This window comes from Gallinula chloropus, assembly GCF_964237585.1.
Source record: "Gallinula chloropus genome assembly, chromosome: 5".
NCBI lineage: Eukaryota > Metazoa > Chordata > Aves > Gruiformes > Rallidae > Gallinula > Gallinula chloropus.
Window position 1 is genome coordinate 28708279 of NC_140090.1, and position 16588 is coordinate 28724866.

At 40.6% G+C, this 16588-nt stretch overlaps 1 protein-coding gene across 1 annotated transcript in view; it reads right to left on the bottom strand.

Moving 5' to 3' along the window:
• Positions 1 to 16588, bottom strand: part of ANKRD44 (ankyrin repeat domain 44) — a gene marked incomplete at both ends in the record, with an annotated part of 75167 nt that overhangs the window by 16663 nt on the left and 41916 nt on the right. Inside the window, 3 exons of the mRNA XM_084264938.1 lie at positions 375 to 446; positions 12852 to 12963; positions 13947 to 14030. Coding sequence (XP_084121064.1) covers positions 375 to 446; positions 12852 to 12963; positions 13947 to 14030 — 268 coding nt within the window. The remainder of the gene's footprint in view (positions 1 to 374; positions 447 to 12851; positions 12964 to 13946; positions 14031 to 16588) is intronic.

Here is a 16588-nt window from a genome sequence, read left to right on the forward strand (position 1 = left end):
TACCAGTGAGTTCTTTGCACTCTGCATATGTCCAGGAGAACATCAGAGTATCCTGTTCTGTGATCAAAGCCACAGGCTCAAGCTCCAGCCCCAAATTTATAGCTTAGATAGAAACAAAACCTGCAATTTTCCATTTAATTTCACTTCAGTGTCTGTGTCATCTTCTTACCTGGGTGTTAAAATCAATAAGAACCAAGAGCTTAATGCCAAAATCTTAATTAACGATTCCAGCCCCGAATGTGCTTTTGTTACACCTAAGCCTACACCCCTCAGCTTTTTCAAAACAACTCTATGATTAAACCTGCTTCAAAGACAGAGATTAAGGAACTATTACAAGAGACAGCGATCAAACACATTACACATCTCATACTTACAGCTAAATGCAGAGGGCTTTTTGTAGCTGCAGAATCAGAATCCTCAAATATATTGTTGGTTTTTTCAAGAAGCTGAGGAGGGGGAAAAAAAAAGGACTGTTTTAAAACATTTTTGCATGAGACACAGTAAGTTCTCATGGACTACAAATCAGCAGACAAAAATGTTTCTTGTTCTCAGGTGTGTGCAGTGAGTACTGAAGTGAGTACTCTTTATTTTCAAGTTTTTCCCCACAGTGTAAAGTTATAAAACTAGCTTAAAAGCTTCTCGTGAACATCTTTAAGCTGATTAATTAGTTTCCCTGAAATCATTTGGCCTGCTTGGGTGAGGAAGGAACCCTCAAAAGGAAAAGAATTTGGGGAGTAGAGGCCTCAGTAAGTTTACATAGGAAAAAGTGCAGTGTGATGATTACACAGGTAATGCCTATGCATGCCATGTCAGATACAAAGTTTTGGATAATTCTGACAATAATTAGCACTGGGAATAATTATAACTAAGCTGTGAGTCATTCGTTTTTATAATGTATCAAAGCAGAACCTGTTCATATAACGACAGTCTTCTGAAATGCAACACATCCTTGAACTCTCACAAACATCTAATAAATAATCATCCTATTCAATTCGAGGGATCCCAAAATATTTTAAGGCATTTCTGTCCATCTGGAAGGAGGAACTATTGATTAACACCACTCCACAATGGCACTTGAACCCTGACAACTTAACCAATTGAGGCTACAGAGAAAATCATACACAGTATTGACAGCAATGTTGACAATTCAACATTTGTCGTGTAGTGTTGCTTACGTGCATGGCCTTTTACTCAGCAACTCCTCAAAGAGCTAGTGCTTTTGTGACTGGAAATAAGCATCTTACAGAAAATTGGTAATGGGAGACTGCAAAAGGGAAAGCCAAGCATGACAACTGATGTGCAGTGTTTCTAAGGTCGCAAGCCAATTTTTCACACAGATCTTTTGAGGGTTTTTTATTAGTATTATTTTTTTTGTATGGGTTTTTTTTTTGACAGAATAAGGAATTAATGAAAGCACCGAAAAAGAGAAAAGGACGTTTTTGTGACAATCTGGACAATTCTAGGGTATGGCAACATTGAAGGCTCTCTCCAAAGATGGCTAGCGAAAGCCTGCAGGAGGATTGCCTATGCTGCAAGATGATGACATATCCTAAATTCTGATGTATGCCTGAACTTTTGATATAGCAAATTAGTCTTTAATAGACCTATATCAAGGATCAATTTATGCAAAAATCACACTGGAATACAAGCTAGCATTAATAATGCATGAGATTACACAAATATCCTATTGAACAAGGATATTAATTAGAAATGGAAAAGGTAGAGAACGAAGGAGTAATTTTGATTATTTGTATATTTTGTACCTAGTAAAATGTCAGGACTGGGAAAGAAACGTGTGTTGATGTAAATACCGCTCATAAGCATGTGGGTGTACTAAGAGGTAAGGCAGATTTAACACTTCTCTGCTGCTAAAAAGAAAAATATAATCAAGTCCTACACCAGTTTTTCAGTAGGTTTGGGGCAGAGTTAGGAAACACATTTGGTTTTACCATGTGGAGCCACCTCCAGTTCAAAATATTGTTCTCTTACATAAGACAGCTATAAACAGGATGAAGCAGTAGGTAGCTCTGAATACATGAATACATTCTGATCTTCTCTAGTGAGTAAACAAACTAAAAAGATCCCACCAAACAAACCCAATCACTAAGCCTGTCCCTCTGCCTGCCTAATACTGGCCTTTGCTCCTGAGTCGATAAGGCCAGCACAGCAGACTAATTTAATCACTTTTAATTACATTTATCAACACCTGTTGAAATTCCAGAATCAAAATCTTAACAAAGAAATATTTCCCTTAACCTGTAGGAAGGCTCCAAATGTCTCCTGGAACAAGGCAGGTAATTGCCTTTTGAGTAGATTAATAAAAAAAGATCACACACAGAAGATGGACAAAATTAAGGCTCTAAAGGACAAAAATGTGGGATCGGAGAGCCCCTCATAAAAGGCATCTCTACGGCTTAGAGTTAAAGCAGCTTAGCCTGATGCAGACTAGGCTTAATGAGCTTATTACTCATCAGGCTGAACGTCTCCATCATAAAGTCAGGCATAAACAAGAATTTGACGGTAAACCTGGTAGCTCTCAGACACTCAGCCATCCAGTGTGTGAAGCAAAATTACAAAGGAGACCAGGCATAGGAAGATTACAGAACAGCACTAACGATTTTTTTAGCAGGCTTTGTCAAGCATGGCCTTAGATCAATTAAAACTAAGTCACTGAAAGGTAAACATTCAGAAAAGGTATGCAAGGAGACAAAAGGTAACACGTCTAAGTTACCAAGCAATTCTCCAGTTTTACCAGTTTCAGTGGTTCTAAGAAAGCATGTGTAGCAATTAGCATATACTTGTTATAAGAACGCAGGCAACAGTGTGTCCCTGGGGGGCTCTAGCTCCACAACGCTTCCATCACAGAACATACTTGTGAGAAGCTACCTTCACAGTTGCATGTGTTCTTAAAAAGGTGAATTTATCACTCAAAGCCATTTGCCCTGACAGGCAGGGAAGCTTAAACCACACACCACGCAGAGCATGTGTGCTGTGCTGCCATACATACCTGCCCACTACAAGCTGGCCAATGCATTCACTGTCGACAGACGTAAGTGTGAATTACTAACAGTTTATGGTTACTGGTGGCTGACTGGAGAACATCCCAGCGTATCTAACTTCTAATTTCTTGTGCCATTTAAATGACATCTTTTAGCTGATTACATATCTATCCACTGATTACCCCCAGATTTTAAGCTGACACGAGAATTGTGCAGCAACACTGCAAGTGAAATTTGTGGGCAAGGTCCTCTCTGGTTAGGTTATAACCTTTTAAAAGGTAAAGATACCCTCTGCTCTCTGCCTCATAGAAATTCCCAGCATGACCCCTTTACTTCTCATAACAGCACTATTTAATACTGAATGTAATCATTTTGTAAAGTCTTCACACTCAGACTGGAGAACTTGAATGCTTTCAGAGAGAGATGCAAAGCAAGATGAATCTTGTCAATTACCCAGCTCTGTTGTCCCAACTAACAGTGCTACAAGGCTGCTGTTACACACTGTCTTCTCTCCCCAGCACTGTATGAAGATTAATAGCATTTGCAGTTCCCACAATTTTATTTTATTTGCATGGTAAGGGTATTTACACACATAAAATACTTTACTGCTTTATTTTATTCTGTGATTATAATGAAGAAGGCTATATTAATATTAATGTGATATAGTACGATATGATATGAGGGAATGTCTTCCCTTCATTGTCCTTATAGAGAAAAAAAGAGGAAAAAAAAGGGGAAAAAAAGGCTTCATAGAACACTTCAGTAATTTAAAATTAGCATTAGGCAGAAAAGAAAACACTACTTTCATATTTTGCATAAAAGGCTTAAGCTAGACAAGGAAGGAATCAGACAAAACTTGAAACTATAGACACTGTAATGACAGGTGCTATCTCAAACCCTGAGAGAGAACAGAAGGGGTAATTCAGTGCAAGCCACGATGCACCCACACCTCCAGGCACTACCAGTGCTGCTGGTGGTCATGGCAAAGGTTTGATCTAATCACCCCTGAAGCGAAAGTGACTGTCCAGTGAGAGTTTTGTTGTTTCAGTGAGTAAGGCAAGTTCTGCATTCCCACACACGTACTGCCAGCGCCATGAATGAACGTCTTCAGTTCGGTGCTATTAATACTAATCACAAAAATGGCAAACCAGCAAGATTACATGTGCATAATCTATAAATGGCCTTTACTCTGAAGGGTTGTTCAGCAAACAGCGTTCAAAAAGTTTCACCCATGCGAAGAGCTGATCAAAAGGCCATTAAGACTAAAGTAACAGTTGAACATCCCTCTTCAGCAATAATTACATATCAATGCAGCTGATCACTTACAAGGTCATTCTGAAATAGCAATTAGTAACAATTTTGGATGTCACTTTCAGGACTGAATAAAAATCAGCTGGGATGTCACTCCAAAGCTCATCTTTCCTGATAGACTGTAATAGACAATTGTCTCTACCGGGGTGAGGGGAAGCATACCAGCCACAGCTTCTCTTAAATAAAGGCTTTTCCAGCAAGTAGCAAGCACAAGAGTGAAGACTGGCATCAGTTGTTACAGGCGAGATAGGAGTAATAGAAATAACCCCTCTACTACTTTATACCAGGGAAGCACATTTTTAAATCTCAGAATTATTCTTGATTGAGTAATTGAAAGGTGAAGCGGTACAAAAATATCCATGGGGATACAAGCAATCCTATAAGCTCTTTCTCCACATTTGCAAACACAAATGATCAAATTCAAAGAATTTGATCAGGTTAAAGCCAATAAAGCAAATTTAAAGAAGCCGATAAAGCAAATACACACATCCTTAACCCAGGGTCTGCTATGTGTTCCTAAAATTGGGCTTTAAAAAAAATCAGAGGAGTAGGTGATTGCATCAATTTCACTCACACACATGGGTGAAGTTAAAATAATGAAAGCAAGAAGTTCCACAAGAGCTTAGGTAGACCACATCTGAAGAAATTTATCAGCAGTTCCATGCAACAGTTCCAGTACAAAGTTTGAACACCCAATACCCTACCAGAACAGTCACCATCATGCAAACAGAACACTTACCTGGTATAAAAGAAAACAATGTTCAAGTCTGTTAAATATACCTCAATCTCAAAACCCAAGCAGACCTCGAGGCCACTCACTGGCTGCTCTCACGTGGGACACTAATCTTCTGTTGGAGCTCTTCCACTTCACACAGAATCGTTTTGCGTTGTCACATGAGTGCCATACTCAGTGGGTTACACAGGAGATCCTCACCCAGGGAATATTTATACAAGCAGGACAGCTCCAAACGAGAGTGAGAGATCCTACCCAGTACCAGCCAGTATAATATACAGGTCACTTCCTGGGATGTTGAAGTCCAATTTCTTTGTCAGTCAGGGAAGAGATTTATACCTGGAATGTTCACACTCGAATTGCATCTAGCACATTTGTGTCTGGCCAGAATTCTACCCAAGAGGTTCTGTAAAGCCTCATACTTTGGTTTAAGGACGCTCTTATCCAGTGAAAGTTTTGCAAAGTTTCATACACTTGTGTAAAAGGCTTTAGAAGGCTTTTATTTAGAGAAATTATTATTCTTAAATTTCCTCTTTAGCTAGAAAATTTGAGCACTGGTGAAATACAGTGACAGTCAATTTAAAAAATGTGCATTTCAGTGGTATTTTTGCTACTCTCCTCTCATTTGTGCCTCCTCTGAGGAATACACACAAGTGCTTTCTCAATTCAGACTCACTTGAAGACATGACATTTACATTTCTGCTCTGAACCAGTCCGAAATTGGCCACAAACTTCCAGAAAACAGACAAGTGTTGGTCACACTTGTGACACAAGTCACATTACCAAATGCAAAGTTGTCATGCCAGTCAGGGACGTGCATTTGACTCACAGCTCCTTAGACTGACTGCAGAAAAGCAACAGACTTTCTAGCAAAGTTTGACCCTGTAAGCAACAGCAGAAATGAAACCAGCACACATGCAGTGGCTTGAAGTACATGGCATGCTAGTGAAGAGTCGTGATTCTTCTTCTTCAGGCCTTATCAGAGTGAATGCAAGGATTTGCAAAATACTATATAAAGTTTAAATAAACATGAGGATACATGACATGCAATCATTTTTCATTTACTCACTATATCCAAAGGAGTTTTGCTTCCAATCTAATTAAAAATGTCAATTAGAATAATTAAAGTCATAAATATTCAAGTATCATGGTAATCTGCAAGTGCTTTTAGGTTTGTTTCTTCCTGCAGAACAAACTGCATTGCAAGCGCTGCGTGAACACAGTCATAAAGACAGACAGATCATGCGTGCACCCATCTCTATGCTGTCCACCTATGGATGCAATACCCCCGAAGCAACGAGGCTGCTGCCTACTGCCAGACAGCAGCAGTGAGTAGAGACAAGTTTCATCACTTAGGGAAAGAGGAAAATAATGTTCAATGAGAACATTTAAGATGAATCTACTCAACTGACAAGACGCAGATATACAAATACAAAACACACACGCTGTGGAAGATTTTGCCTAATGATGTTAGATTACTCTGTAAGCCTACAAATACCAACAAAATAGGGATACTTTCTCTTTTAAAGTCTGCTCATGCAGGTGAGCATCTTGCCATGTATAGGTCAATCTGATTACACCCCTGACATCCCAGCGCCCACAGCTCTTTGTGAGCTTTATGGTCTAATGCAATGCCATGTGCCCTGATCATAATGCCCTTTTCTCTGGATTCAGTAGATTTGAGGGAGGTACTCCCCATATATTTACATTTAAACACCACACACAGAGACAGACACTCACAGACAGGTATTTAAGGCAACGTCAGAAGTCCATGACCTTTCTCTAAACTGAAGGGAAAATGTCACCTGCAGTTGGGCAATGGCCTCGCTGCTCTCGGTCAGAAGGCAGCAGGTATAAGTGCCTTGCTTTGCCACCCAAGGAAAATAAAAATGTCAACTACAAAGAGACAAAACCTGTCAGAGAGGCAGAAAATAAACCTCAGAGACACAAGGCAATACTCCTATCCTACAAGCTTAATTGCCAGCAGGGTGTCAAAGATAATGGTACATTCCTGCACTGGTGGAGTTCACAAGCAACATTAGCTTTCCAGGAAACATTTTTAGGATCAGAATTATCTAGTTTCCAAAACATAAAATCTAAGCCAGTATATTCTGGCATATAGGCTCTTTTTGAGCATTTAATCAGTGGGTACATATTGCACCAATGTGACACCACTGCTTATGTAATCAAACCAATCTACCACTATTTTGGTGATTCTTGTACTGACAGATAAATTCGGTTGATAGGAGTTACTTTCAAGCATTAAGTTCCTAAGTTCTTTTCCTTTTAAGAGCCACTCAAGTTAAAGACTTTGAGCTTCCTCTGCTAATAAAGGAGTTTGCACATGGGAAGGCTCTTGTAGACATAGGCACAAAAGTCATTCACCTGACAACACTATCACCACTGTGGTTTCCAACAAAACACTTCCTTTAAGAAAGAGGGTATTGGTCATGGAGGTGGACAGGCCTTTATGAAGGAGAAAACCCAGAATGTATCCCTTAAATGAAGAAATTCAGGCCAAGAGGTGGCCTGGGGGCTGCTGCTGGACAAGCATCCAAGCCAGGTCCCCATGCGGCAAAGGTTTCCTAACACCTATCCCAACTGCCCTCATGATTCTCCCATCACCCAGTACCAGTGTCCTGCTCTCAGAGGGATGAATGAACACATTCTTGTTGATAAAAGGCATGTATAATTAGTGGCAGCCACACTGAAGATTTATGGGGTCTGTGATTTCACTTTCCCCACAGGTGAAGGACCCAAGTGTTCGAAGGCACAGCTTAAATATTTTCCAGTGGTAACTGGAATATTATTGCCTGTCTAATAAAAGGCACGTTCCTTCTCTTCAAACTCAGCTTCTGCTTTCATGGCATGACCAAAACGACCTTCCACTCGCAAGAAATCTCCCTCAGCCCCTTCTCCCTGACACACATTGCTGTGTGGGCCACCTCGCTCAGGCAGGCAGACAGGCAGACTCAGATTTGATTTTCTTTTGGACAGTTTTCAGAAACACTGTGGTCTCCTCCCATCCTTTAATTAGTCCCTGTGCCAATTCAATTTCTATTAGTCAAAGACTGAATTTCATTTGCTGATGGAATAAATAGAAGAGCAGATTAAAAGAAAAAATAACCATCAGTTGCTACAGTCAGAGAAGAGATTTCACCACCAGAGACAGGCATTTAATTCTGTTTGCCCTAACACTGCACAGAAACCTATTTTTACCAGCACAAAGTGCTTGACTGTCTCTCCAGACAGAATTTTAATGTGGAATTGCAATTTAAATTTCACTCCTTTCACACCAATAAAGACTTTGTGATAAGAGATCATTTCCAGGAAAAAAGCCCACCACCATATTTTTTTCTTTTTTCCCCAAAGAAGTTTGGTGATGTGATCAGCTCTAAAATACCAGCTAGCCATTGTTACCAACATCCCTGACTACCAAACCCCTCCAAAGTCAGTCCTGATCTAAACAAACGTGAGGTTATTTTTAGAAGTAGGAGAGCAGATGGGAGTTTCAGTTGCTTCGAGCACACATGCTCAACATTCAGCCTTTATGAATGGCTCCTTACAGATGGAGAAGGGATTCAAGAATCTGCTCCCACTCTTCTCTTTTTAGCAACATCACATCATTCATTGCAGGGCAACTACCCCGCTACTATCCCAGACAACCTGAAGGTCCTCCAGTAAGAAAGCTTTTGTCATTGATCTCTGTGGTTGAACACACACACACAGAGATTTTATTTCTTTGGGTCAAAAGATGTGGCCCTTTCACTCTTAATCCTTATTTCTCCTAATGCCTCTCACCTCCTCACAAAGAAATTTAGCTGAAATCTGACCAAGGTATTGGGCTCCAGTAAACATAAAAGTAAAAAAAAAAGAATAAAATACATATTTATAATTTCATAGATAAACCAGCCTTTCCTAATCTGTGCTCAAATGTGTATGTATTTTGTAATGCTGAGAAGCTATGGTGCTTAAAGCACAGATCAGATCCCTCTGTGAAGGAAACTCCACTGGATACTGCATCTTCTTCAGGCTTTCAAATGACCATTTATTTAGAAATAAGTTATTTTAGATAGCTGTTACACAAAACAGGAGGAAAGAAGGGAATAAAAAATTAATCTCACAGGGTCTTTCATAAGCTTGACATGTTCTGGAACACTGAAATAATTCCCTAACATTTTGCTCAAGTTCATTATTGTACATGTTGAGAAATAAGAGTAACCATCACTCATAAAATGAAGCCTAATGCTGCACCAAGTTTGCCTTAGTTTTGATCAGAATTAAAGCTTCATGTTTCATATGAACTCTTTCCCCTAGCAGTTTCATGCCTATAAAGAACTTATTCTTGTCAGGAAGATAATTCCTAGTATTTTTGTCTATAAACTATCAATAATGAACCAAATATAATAAAACCTATCAATACTAAACCAAATATAATAAACCCTTACCCAAGGGATACACCAGTAGAATAACAGTTAATTTGGCATTGAAAAATACTGTTTCTGTTTCAATAATCCTGCCTGAGTATCTCATCTTCAGGACAAAGGGGATTCGAAATACTTTAGAAGAGTGTTCTGTATGTCGGAGTTCACATGATAAAGATTAGGGGTTCCAAGCACTCTCTTAAGACAGACATCAATTTATCTCTGTTATTGCACACGTGAAACCAAAATAAAAAATATCCCTGCCTATGTACAGACATATTTACATTGGACTTGGGGCTGCTGGAAGCCCACTGTTCCTTAAGAAAGAGCAACTAAAAATATCGTGCATTTTATTTTCCTTTTCATTAGCACTGAAGACATGAAAAGCAACACAAAAAGGCACTCCCAAGACATGGCGATAAAACCAGCCAAGTACTCCTCAGATGTAGCCAGCTGTCCCTGGGCACCTACTCTATACTTAACCCACCAAGTCTACCTGCTGTGTTAAGTGGAACCGGCAGCTGCCCACGCCACTGTAGAGGAGAGCCTGGCGCGGCTCAGGAGAAAGGAGGCAAAGAGTGATGCCCATTTTCTTGATATCTGTCTGTTTAGTTTTCAAAACAGACAAACAGAAGGCTTGAGGACTAAAATGGCATTTGATACCTTACTGTTCTTCTGCTATGTGGAAAAGAAGGAGCCTCTAGGTAGAAGTCATGCCTCAAAGCAATTGAACCTTGCTGGATGCTTCATTCAACCATGAGTAACTGGAGCAGTCGATGCGCTGTGGTTAATAGCTACCAGAAAGAAAGATTATGGTTCATGACAAAGTCCTTGCCATAGGTCCACCACTGAGAGCACAACAAACTGTGACCATGCCACCAGTCAGCCTCACAAGTCAGCAAAGCTCCTTCCCTTCTGTGCCAGGTGAATACTTACTGCAGCTTTTAGACACTGCTTTCGAAGAGCCACGGATAACCTCAGCTCTGCCAAAACCAGTTCACTTGCATTACAGGACTGCGGTGTGATGGCTTTATCAGATGACACCACTTCATCAGACAGAGCACAGGAACCAACAATTGGCTTCACGCCAGGTAGTGTCATATTGGAATAAGGGAATAAATTTAGGCATGAGGATTATTTCCATTTCACACCCACAATTACCATTCAGCTACTCAATACTTCAGTCTAGGCCCTTTTGCCAGCCTGAACCCAAGCAATGCAAAGAAATCAGTGTAAAGGCAGTGTCTGTACTAATTAGTCACTCTTATTAAATAGTAAGTTACTAAACTCAGGACTCAGAAGTTCACTAGTGCTAAGGGACAACTGCTCACATGACCAAAAGAGAATCACCTTCTGACAGCAGGTGCAATGACGGTGAGTCCCAGTCCTGCTCCTGATCAAGCACAAAAACTTTCTGGTGCCTTTAGCTTTTGTGTTCCAGCAGGAAAATGAGATGCCTGTCAGCCTCAAAACACCAACAGCAAAATCCTTGCCTCCGCAAAACTTTCAGGCAGACACCCTAGTACACAACAGTGGTCCCCTGCATGCAAAAGGCTAAGACTCATGGTGGGTTTTTTTCACCAGGGTACACAGAACAGTTATGTGACGAACTCTGGAAGTGATGCTTGATCTTGGGGCTCTATACTGCAGCTACAGTCACAAATATGTGAAGACCAACATGGAAAAGACATTGAATTTCTCTGTCCAAATACAGAGCACAGCTGCACAGCTGGGCCTAGCCCATAATTTGCATTTTACGCTCCAAAATGAAAAGAAAACCTAACACCTCTAAATATGCACCACATTCCCAGCACTTCCTTCTGTCTGGAGAGCCTAAGCGACACTAGGAGTTAATAGCAGGTTATTGTCTGCAACTGAGATGTTGCCAGAAAACCTGCACAGTCAAAGCAAAGGAGGAGACCCTGCTCTGTGCCTGCTGCACGCCTCATGGCACACAGGAGCTATGATACGAAGGCTGAAAGAGAATTCCCCAGCAGAGACACTTTTATGTATGTGCCTGCTCATGCAGGTCATGCAAAAACCTGGTGTTAAAACTCAGATAAAGTTGCAATACACATTGCTGTGGCCATACAAGCGTAGGCTTGTACACAGCACAGAGGCTATTCTATATATATATATGCCCTGCAAATATGAAGAATGTTTGCTTTTGCTGCCAACTGGGCAGCAGGCTCAGCAGAGGACCCCTTCACCCCCACAGGCAGAGTCACAATAGATCAGCTCTAGAAGGCTCTAAACAAGGAAAGGCCAAACTCGCTGCCAAAAGCAAAGGATATTTTAAGTGTCCTAAATATACATGCTTGCAGGTGGGAGCTGAAAAGGCTTGACATGCCACCTGAAATTCTGACCCAGGGTTGCCCTGGTATAATTACAGGTCAAGGTTTCCAAGCTGTTATGACCCTGACATGGGCCTGCTGCAGTATTTCTGCAGTGACAGTGACTGACAGCGCTGGTAAATGTGATGTGAAAGCAGCATGTGCTGTGCAGATCACCTTTTTAATAATTAAAGACTTTGACTCTTCAACAAAGAAAAAAGGAACCTCACACTAACAAAGCACACTGTGTTCTTACTAAAGTGTGGATATGTATACGATTCTCTAATTAAGAGGTGGGGTTTTTTTAAGCCATTAAAGTTTACTGATATGTGACACAATAATTTTGGATCACCCTGTATATCAAGCAGGTCAGTTAACATCCATCTTCGTGACAATTTTTACAAGTCACAAACTTTTACAAATCCATACCATACCTCTCCCACATCAAATTTTTGGCTATAAATTTTTAGCCTTTTACAAGATGCAGTTTCTAAACATTCAGGTCCAGGATATTGCAAAAACAGCTACAACAAAAAACCCAAGCCAGTTACACCGCATACAAAGTTAATCTGCTGCTATTAGTTCATCAGAGGCCAAAAAGCACTGCAGGTATGCAGTTGACATACTGCATGAAGAGAGTAAAAGGTATTTACTCTCTCCATTTGCACATCAGATAATGTGTCAGCTGCAGAAGGCACGTACATCGCCGTGCACTGGGAACTGCCCCTTACTACTGGCACATACATACACACTGGAAATGTTTTGATCACAGTTAAAAATAATTCGAGCACATATAAACTCCACTCAAAGACAACATTTAAGCACCAGCATGTTGAACAATGATGGGATAATCAAGATTAACATGTTTTTAAGATACATTTGGTTGCATTTATTTGAGTTTACTGCACCGTACTGCAGGTTTTCACAGACTTGTGAATGTCCAAAGAACTCAAATAGTGACAGTCAGGGGAATCCATAATATTAGTGTGCACACACACACACTACAGATGTATCAGCAGTTAAGAGACCTGCAAAGTGTCTGAGCACTCACCAGTTCCAAACACTGCCGGTGCCCATATGCAGCAGCGTAATGCACAGTGTTGTACCCCTCTTTGTCTTGGATGGATGGATTGGCATCGTTCTGCAGAAGGAACTCTAGACACCTGTGGACAATTCACTGCTGTAAGTGTGAGCTCAGCACATGTAACAGACTCACCTTGCACTGCCGCTAGCATTGGCACTGAAAGCTGGCAGTTCATTCTGGGTTCCTACCAGCACCTGAAATGCCTTTTCTTTTCACCAACAACTCCCCACATTCACCATTTTTATAAACAGAAAATCCCTGCTCATCTTTGAGGATCATCTTCAAAAAGAACAACCACAACCTAACTTTTGCAGCTACTCTAATTACCAAATTATTTTCTCTTACAAATCCTGAAAGAAAACTACACAAGTCTGTACTATGATATAACAGCCTAGAACTGCTGCTACTCATGTAAAACTTACACATCAAACCACTAGGCTCTGAACAAGCACTGTGGCAAGCTGAAAAATAAATACTTAACTGAGTTAATTTCCTGGCACATACATCCATAAATATTTTCTTTTTTGTTAGATTTTTTTAAATTATGTGTTTTTCAAATGATTCCTTATGCTCCTGCCACTTTTTCTTATACCATCAAGAAATCATCATTTTGTTATTAGCATTTTCTTCCATAGCTTGTAATTTGCAGTGAATGTAAGGCTGTCATATGAAACACGATTTTTAAAACAAAACAGTCATTAAGCAACTAGATGAAAATGTCAATCCAAATAAATGCACTCAGGAAGCCTTTGGCTACTTCTTTTACATGCTCAGTGCAAAGCATTAAAATAAGACAGTGCACGATACCACAGAATTACTAAATTACTGAAGCAGTACATTTTAAAATAACAAACAGCAAGAAGGATAGAAACAGAAATATCAGGGCACATGTGCAGAGAGAAGAGCATAGAGCTGTTTCTTTAGATTAGCCCTCATTAACCCCGAGCACTGTGTTCAGCATTTAGCCAAGCATTGTGTGAATGAGCAAAAGCAGAGCGTAAAACTGCAGCCCAAAGCAGCGCCATTCTCCAGAAATGAAGTCTTTACTGACACCAAACTTACAATGCAGCTTCTTTTTCCTTCATCTCACTGGTTCTTTCAAGTTCTTCAGCATTTTCATGGGAGTTGCCTAAAATATTCTTTCTTCTTAGCACAGAGGACAGAAAAACGCAACTTATTTTCAAAAATATCATACCAGTGATTTTGACAGTCTGACACCCATCCCCCATCTCCTCATCAAGGACTTTACCTCCTCGGACTGACAATAAGAAGTATACGAGTTAAGTGAGTGTACTGCGTGGGTCTGCAGCTAGTGAGTTTTGCAAGCAAGGGAGACAACTGCATGGCAGTTTATTGTCCTGCAAGGCAACGCTGGGGGCAGGCATGGGGAAGAGGAAAATTCCGGTTTCTATCAGAAACAATTTGACTGTCACTCTCCAGAATCCTTCCCTTTCTCCCACAGCAAAGTTGTGCCTTTTGTTTCCTTTACAGAGAGAACTCAGTATTACCACAGCTTGCTTCTTCCTCCATAAGCTTCCAGTCCTTCTCTAGCCTTTAAGATTCAGAGCACTGGGAAACTTTAATCACCAATACTAAACCAGTCTATCCTGAATATGCATTAGCTGTGTTGCTGAGTCTTCTTACTTTCTGCAAAATATCTTGGCAACACCATGTGGATCTCCTGGTCAAATTCTTCAGAGAGTTCCTCATGTCTTCACACTCCTGTACACCTGAATCACTTCTGGAATCTCTGCTTCCCAGCTGCACGGATGGCAGACAGAAAAGACCATGACCTATGATCTTACATTCATGAGCTTAGGACTATGGTCTTTCTTAACCACGAATGCTAACACAGAATACCTTTCCAAAGTGCTATGAACCATCACAGATTAGTAGCCTGGAAGGTTTGTAGAAGGGTGGTTTGCTAACTTCAATCCCAATAGAACAGGCAAATTTCAGACCGGATTCGGAACAATGCAGAACAGTAGATGCTTTAATAAGCCGTTTCCCATTTATAATATCAAGACTTGACTTTCTTCCATGTGGGTGCTAGCAATAATGGGTTCTTCTACCAACTCAGGGTTGGTCTGATGTCTACCCACTGAGAAAAAAAATTACTTATTAACAAAATAACTTCCCTGGATATTAGCACTGTATGCTCACAGACAGTACTTGTGCTATGCTGAATCAAGACAGCTGTTCAAAGCTCCAAAAGGCAGCAGGAGACACCTGTGTACAGACCAGGAATTCAAAGATCTCGTGTAACAGGTGGAAAGTCTGACCTGCATCAACTTTCAGTTAACTACAAATCAGTGGGATCCAAAAATAAGATTAGGTGATGATGGGGAGAAGCGGTGCATCCTAAGAAACTGCAGCCATCTACTTAATGAAAATGCCGTTGTGATTCCCACTGCAGGGAAGGGTACTTTCTGCAGACAATAAGCAACAACAGTTAACGACAATAGCTGAAAACACAGGGAAACGTCACTGCACCAAGGCTTCCCCCTGCTCATTAACTGCCCGCATCCAAAGGTAACTAATTATGAATATTTTTCAGACTCTGATTTGCCTGACCTTGGGGTTTTTTTGCCATTCAGCAGAAGAAATAATAGGCCAACCTACAAAATCACGAATTGCAAAACAGCATTTTTTCTATGTAACAAGGCTTCTTCCAGAACATCTCAAACTGGAAAACGTAATAAGACATCACCACCACATCAGAAGAATCAAGTTAGGTTTGGACTATGAGGGCAAATAAAGGCCACGTATTCCTTCCAATGTTCAGGATGTGACTAAAGTGAGCTTTTTTGGTGTGGTGTTTGTTGTTTTTTTAATGACGGAAGTAGCTACATCCCAAAGTTTACCAAGAGCACATTTACATGCAGGAGCCTCACCTATGATAAGCCACAAGCTGAAAAACACACTAAATTGAAATTCTCAACACTCCAAGCAACATCTCTCCCAGGCAAAACAGAATTAGAAACAGTCACTGGTGAAAGCCTTCCTACAAGCCTACTCCACTTGTAACGCCAAACACAGACCTTTGAAGACCCTGCTGCCTTCTTGCCTGCACTGTCCAGGTTTGAGGGTGCTAAGAAAGACACTTTTTGTACCACTATTATCACAGCAAATGATGAAGAGGCTCCAGTATAGCATCTGAACCTCTACCATAAACTAAGTCAAAGTTTTCCCGCAGTGGCTTCGAGGTGCTGCTCTGTTGGGGAGGAGCCAGGTGTGTTTTTACCAGATTTCACTATTCAAGAAACAATATAAAAAATAGTTCCTTAGTGTCTAAAGGAAGGAGAGAGAGAAATATGGAATGACCTAAAATAAATGCTGTTGCGAACAGTTTCAAGAGAGAGCTAACAGGATAATTGAGCCTGTTTCATATGATATGTTAGAAGGAAGAGATTGCCAAAACATGCAACTATCTGGGAATTAGAAACTGCAGACACTAACCACAGGATTTCTAAGTTGCAGCTGTTTTGCCCCTTTCTCACAAGAACAGCACTGCATTCTGCCAAAGGATAATCCCCAGGCCTCTCTCTTCTTAAAGTCTCTAAAAAGCACCCTGTTTGGACAGGGGGAGCATTTTTATCAGCTCTGACAGTGGAGAGAGACTGACAGATAGATCTATCCCATCTTTTCTAGAAAGTCTGTCAGAATGGCCAGATGTTTGTCTGTCACAGCAGTCCATCTGGGAA